This window comes from Melanotaenia boesemani, chromosome 8 (genome assembly GCF_017639745.1).
Source record: "Melanotaenia boesemani isolate fMelBoe1 chromosome 8, fMelBoe1.pri, whole genome shotgun sequence".
Classification (NCBI taxonomy): domain Eukaryota; kingdom Metazoa; phylum Chordata; class Actinopteri; order Atheriniformes; family Melanotaeniidae; genus Melanotaenia; species Melanotaenia boesemani.
In genome coordinates this window covers 33,483,928-33,489,927 of record NC_055689.1, presented here as the reverse complement: position 1 = coordinate 33,489,927, position 6,000 = coordinate 33,483,928, and the positions used below count along the sequence as shown (strand labels likewise).

Genomic DNA, 6,000 nt, shown 5'->3' with positions numbered 1-6,000 from the left:
GATGGAGGCCATGGTGTTACGCATGGACCTCACAGAGACAAAAGACAGTTAACATATCTTTATTGGATAGGGAATAAACAGGAATCGTCTTACTTCACAGGAGAGGAGATGGGTCCATGAGGGTAAGAGCATCAAGGTCCGACAGGGAGTGAGTGTGGTGCTGGGAAATATAAGGGCTAGTGAGTCCTTAGGAAACAGGTGTGAAAGGTTGACTTGATTGGAGTGTGAGGATCAGGGACAGGTGTGGAGGATCAGGGAACTGCAGGTGGAGGAGCGGCATGACAGGCTGTATGTGGCATGACAGGATGTAACACATGGCCAACTCTCCTGACCCTTATCCCATCAGAGTGCAGGGTAAGAAATATATTATATAGATACATAGATTGTAATTACTACTCTGCATCTGTGATAAACAGAAAAAAAAGAAAGTTTATATTTAAATAAATATTTTTATAGAATAGATAAAAATTAATCAGTAAATTTTAAATTTCTCAATTAAAAGCATGAATGTAGTTTTTATGATTCATGCAGGAAATGTTTAATATATGAAAAGAGTTGCAGAAAAATAGCAAAAATACCACAATAAATAGTTTTTATTATTATTTTTATTTAGAAATTACAAATAAAAAATAAATAAGTTTTAAAATAACTTTATTGACTTTCTAAAGAAGATTTCCACGTGGTCCACCTGCTGCCATGAGGTGATGAGTGTGTGTGATATGAAGCTGAATCCAGTGTATGTAGTGAAAGTGAACTTTGTGCTGTATTGATGAGGAGTTTATTGATCAGAGTCCATGTTTCCAGGATCAGACTGAATGCAGTGCAGTGCTGGAAGCTGCTGCTGACTGTGTGAATGTGTGTGTGCTGCTTGTTGCTGCTGTCAAACTTCAGATGAGCAGGTAGTGAAGCCCGTGGTGAGCGTGTACCCAGCAGCATCCAGAGTCCACCAGGAGGGGAGGAGCTCCCTGCTGTGTCTGGCCTCAGCCATGTTTCCTCCTCTGGTCCAGTTCTCCTGGAAAAGACAGAAGGAGGACGGCTCTCTGGAGGAGCTGCTCCCTGCTGAGGGAGATCAGCTGGAAATCAGAGAGTCAGGACGCTCCGCTGCCATCAGGGTGGTCGATCGTGATGCTTTCTCACTGGACAAACAGACCCAAGATCCGGAGAGATCCAAGAGGATACAAGTCTCCGTATCCTGACTGTTTCCGGGGATATACGGGAAGACTGGTCTGTAACAGATCCTGTTATAGGATACCCTCCGTATACACATCTATAGCAAATCCTAGTATAGGATATGCCGCGGATACACTTCTGTGATAGATCCTAGCATTGGATACCCACCATATACACAACTTTAAGAAATCCTAGTGTATGGTATTCTCCGAATACACATCTGTCGCAGTTAAATCTCCGTCCTTCAAACGTCACGATCAACGGCCGTGTTGCATTTAATTTTAAACATGTCATCTCCTGTCTTTCTGTCTTGATTACCTTACTTACATACTTGATACAAAGTGAACGGTGGATAACATTATAAAAACGATTTAGGATAGACTTACTAGCTTGATACACATTTAATCATCAGAGTGAATGGTGAATAATATTTCTTGCAATAAAAATGATATAGGAAACTATCTGTGGACTTTGTTTGAAACAAAATGTCGCATCATCCTCTAGACACACACAAACTGTAAGACCTGCACCCGCCCTCTGAAATCTTATGTTTGTGTTACGCAACTTCGGCCGACCAAGCTGCAGGTTCCGCGTCAGAGCCGGTTGTCCTGGCAACGCGTCACAATGAGCGATATTAAATAGTCCACTCTGCTGCTTCTTGTGAAAAACTTACAATTTTAACGGTAAAAAACAACAATAATGTATAAATAATTGATTTAATATTTATTTATTTATTTATTTCGTAAGTGACCATGGTATAAGCAGGATAATGCCCTTCAAAGTGTCCAATATCAGAAACGGTCTGACGCGTGGACACATCGTTGGGCATAAATTTTAAAATACATAACAAATCCCATAACCCAACTCGTACACAACTTGATTTTGCCCTCTCTGGTGACCCTCGTTCATTTTTACCCCTTTAAATGACATTTTGTTTGAATGACTTATTTACTAATTATTCACTTTTTAAAGTAAAATAAATATAACAATTGGAGTTTTGGATATGTCTAAGATTAGCTAAATAAATAAATAAATGAATGGAAAAAAAATTCATTGTATATTTACTGTAGTATCAAATGCTTCTTCTTGAGACTTTTGGGTAAAACTGTTCCACTGATTTTTATTACAACTATATATTTTAATTATTTGTAATCACAGTTTAAAACTATTCATTATTTAATGTTAGCATTTTATTTGCAAAAAAGCTGTGATATTTGACATTTTTAATTTTCACCAGATTCAGTTGTTTTCACATTGTAGGCAGATGCAGGAAATCCTGGTATTTTCTACAGTGATGTTATGGCATCATGGACCCACCAGGGGGCGCTAATAGTGATTTCTTTGCTTGTGTTATTGTATTATTTCAGATTATCAACATGTTGATTTAGATGTTAATTACAAACTTGTTTCACACATAAACTGGAAAAAAAAAAAAAAAATCTTGGTGTTCCCATGTGGTCCCAAAGCTCCATAATACAGCTCTCCATGAGAAGGTCACAAGACGAAGAATTATTAAAACAGAGGTGGAAAGTAACGAATTATATTTACTTAAATTACTGTAACTAAGTAGTAAGTAGTTTTTGTGAGTAATTTGTAATTTTTCCAAGTAGTTTTTGAAATGGGTAATTTTACTTTTACTCAAGTGCATTTCGACCCAAGTATTTTATTTCATTACATTGGAAATCTCCCCTGTTACTGAGTAAAAAATGCCGGGGAATAAAACATCAGCCTGAACAGCCATTATGCAGAACCACACAAATTGTCCGTCTCTGTTCCTAATATACCTCGGTCACGTTCCACACCTACTGAAAGGAAAATGCACATGCGTGCACGGGCATGCATGGACGTGTGCGGGTTTGTGCAGGCAGAATTCTCACTGATGATGGCTAGTGCCAAGCAAGAGATGGAGATGGAAGACGCTGATGCTGAGGATTGCCAAGCAGAGACATGGAATACCGGGGGAAGACATGAATCGGAAAGGGAAGGAAATCCTTGGCCATATCTCAGCCAGCTCTTTGTGTTCAAATGCAAACAAGGCAATAAGTTCATCATACAATATAAAATGTGTCTGCCTCGCCAGAGATGTCGGCTTTCAAAGATTCCACATCAAATCTACGAAAGCATGTGGCGGTAAGTAGCATCAGTAGCTTATTTTAGTCTTGTTCATTTGTTTCTTACTAACAAATACTTAGTAATAAGTGGACAATACAGAATACTATTATCTTTGTCATCTGAAGTTGTAGCTGTTTGTAGGACTCTAATGACAGATAAATAATTACTTAATTGTCAGATGTTTGTCATTCAACAGGTCTTCTCTATGTTAGACATCACCTCAACAAACGGCTGAGTCAGAGGAGCATGCTGGAAAAGGACAGCAGCATTCATCAGATGAGGAGGATTTCTTCTCTATCATGAGGTCCAGAAGGTCAGAGAGGAGTTAGAAAGCTACCTTGTCTGCGTCTAGAACGTTTGGATCTTCTGAACTCTTTTCTAAAAATAAACAAAACTGTCTGAAACTCACCACCGGCCTTCTGGCCTCAGCTGCTTGCAAGCTTCTTTCCAGCTCAGCTGGTTTGTTGTTCACAGAGAAGAGAGCGCGGATTAACGCTATAAACTTTGAAAATCAACCCCTGCTCAAGCTGAACAAGCGCTTTACAGTCTAATGTTGTCGTATTCACTTGGCAGAATATTCTGTGGGGCATGGTACTTTATTTCATTTCTTATATCAGCTGTCAGTGTTTGTTCATTAAGACAACTGATTATTTATGTTTGTGCTATAAAGAAAAAAAGAACACAGTTTTGTTAATATGGAATTGCTTTAAACTTTCATCATCGTGGATACTTTGATTTGGTTTTATTTTCTCTCTTTTACTGTAGTGTTTTAAAAGTTTTTATTAAGAACAGCGTTGGATTGGATTTATGACTCATCTTTTGTTTACATCTGGTAATTTAAAGTAACTCAAATAAATCTAGTACTTTTTACTTTTACTTGAGTAGATCTTTGGTGCTTACTATAACTTTTACTTGAGTAGAATTTAAGCAAAGTAAAGAAATACATCTGCTACGTCAAGCATGAGGGGGGAACAGTGGAGGCCCAAACACAACAAGGTAATGAAGGCTTGGAGACTGTGTTCAGCAGAGATTCAGCTTCATGTGGAGACGCTGTCAAAGAGAGCAGAGGAGCAGAGGACTGACATTTCTCACTGTAACTCCAACATTTGACTCCTTTTCTGTTTCAGAGCTTCCAGCTCCAGCAGCCTCCTGTCCTCCAGAGAGAGAACCAGCAGACCTGCAAGCTGACTGTAAGATCTCCTGCTGCCTCTCTGCATGGACAGCTCCAATGTCCAATGAGGACGCTAGAAGTACTTTAGGGGCTTAAAGCCACTGTACACTACCTGCTCAGCAGCAAACAGCAGACAGACCATAATATGTCAGAGATCAGTTTGGTAGTTGTTGTGGAGCTCTGCTGCCCCCAAGTGGACGTAAAAGAAAATTATTAAATAAACTTCATCTCATAATATTCTTTGTTTTTAGATTTGGACTTTACATTTTATCAATGATCTGATCTGTCTGTCTTTCAGTGTCCTTCCAGTCTGAGTTGAGGGTGAAGCTGCTCTTGCTGCTGTCCACAGTGCTGATGGTGAAGAGTCTGGTGTACTGCTGTGGACTCTCTCTGCTGATGATCCTCAGAAACAAGGGACCGTCCACCAACTGCACACATGCTGACTGACTGTTTTCTGCTGGACTTTTCTCTCCATCAAATCTCATGAGACTATGGAACAGGGTCACCATGGATTTGAAGCAGCGTCCAAGCATGAAACAATTTAAAATGAGCTGCAAAGACACTGTTTTCCAGAGGTATAGGGATGAGGGAGGTGCTGGGTAGCACTAATGGTTAAGAGGATAGTGTGCTGGTGTTAATTCTTTCTTCAGGGGTCATTTTTCTGGTTTCGTCTTCTGATTGTATGTGCATGTGTGTATGTAGGTGTGTGTATGTATGTGTACATTAACATTTAACATTGTTGTATTACGAGTATATTCACTAAGTTTACATATTTATCAAAAAAATACCTGAAACCAAATTTATTTAACTGCTAATATTCTGTTCTATTCTATTCTACAGACGCTTTTATCCAAAGCGACTTACATTTCAGAAGAACAACACAAGCAAGAATTCAAACAAGATGGGACGTCGTAATTAAGTGATCTTGTTCATCTGTGCCGCCCCAATGTGTGAAAATAATCATTACAATTCATTTTTCTGCAGCACACACTCCTTTCAAGGCCAGACAGAGCTTCAACATCCTTCTTCTGTAGGTAGGACCAGTCTGAAGAAGAACTAATCACCATGATTTCCTCTTTCCACAATCATAGCAGCTGATATTGATCATGAAATGGGACAATGCAGGTTGTGAATGTGGCTGTTATGGGATTGTTGTGTGTTTCATGTTGAATCAGATCGTTTGCAGCTAATAGTCGGCTGAAGATAGAAATTGTGTTTGACTTTAATAAGTTCCTTACTTTTAGGAGACATGAGCTCATTGTCATTTGAGTGTTTAACAGCCAGATTATACATAAGCTGCTATTTCTAACTAATGAAATGACATTTTTAGTCTAATCTAGAAAACACGTTTATAATTCTGAGTCGTCCCAACTGGTTGTGGATGAAGACGTGTTTTCTGGATGTTCTTAGCTATTTGTAATCATGACAGGTGGGTATAAAATATGTCTGTTGAATTGTTTTAAACACTTGTGCTGCACATACAGGCACACACATCTACACAAAGATGCAAAAAGCAAAGAATGAACAGTGTGATGAAGCAGCTTCAC

At 39.0% G+C, this 6,000-nt stretch overlaps 1 protein-coding gene across 1 annotated transcript; it reads left to right on the top strand.

Annotated features, from left to right (window-relative positions):
• The first annotated feature begins 314 nt into the window (after window positions 1-314).
• Window positions 315-4,957, top strand: LOC121644998. Its single transcript, XM_041993273.1, has 5 exons — window positions 315-354; window positions 892-1,187; window positions 4,203-4,278; window positions 4,410-4,472; window positions 4,752-4,957. Exons 1-5 carry the CDS (start codon window positions 315-317, stop codon window positions 4,898-4,900), a joined length of 624 nt encoding a protein of 207 aa, XP_041849207.1. The 3' UTR covers window positions 4,901-4,957.
• Window positions 4,958-6,000: the final 1,043 nt, after the last annotated feature.

What these genes read in the sequence shown, in the direction of transcription:
- LOC121644998 (XM_041993273.1), top strand. Translation starts at nt 315, where the DNA reads ATGGCCAACTCTCCTGACCCTTATCCCATCAGAGTGCAGG. An exon ending in GGAGGCCCAAACACAACAAG is followed by an intron (nt 4,279 to 4,409) that starts GTAATGAAGGCT and finishes TTTCTGTTTCAG; the next exon opens with AGCTTCCAGCTCCAGCAGCC. An exon ending in AGCAGACCTGCAAGCTGACT is followed by an intron (nt 4,473 to 4,751) that starts GTAAGATCTCCT and finishes TCTGTCTTTCAG; the next exon opens with TGTCCTTCCAGTCTGAGTTG.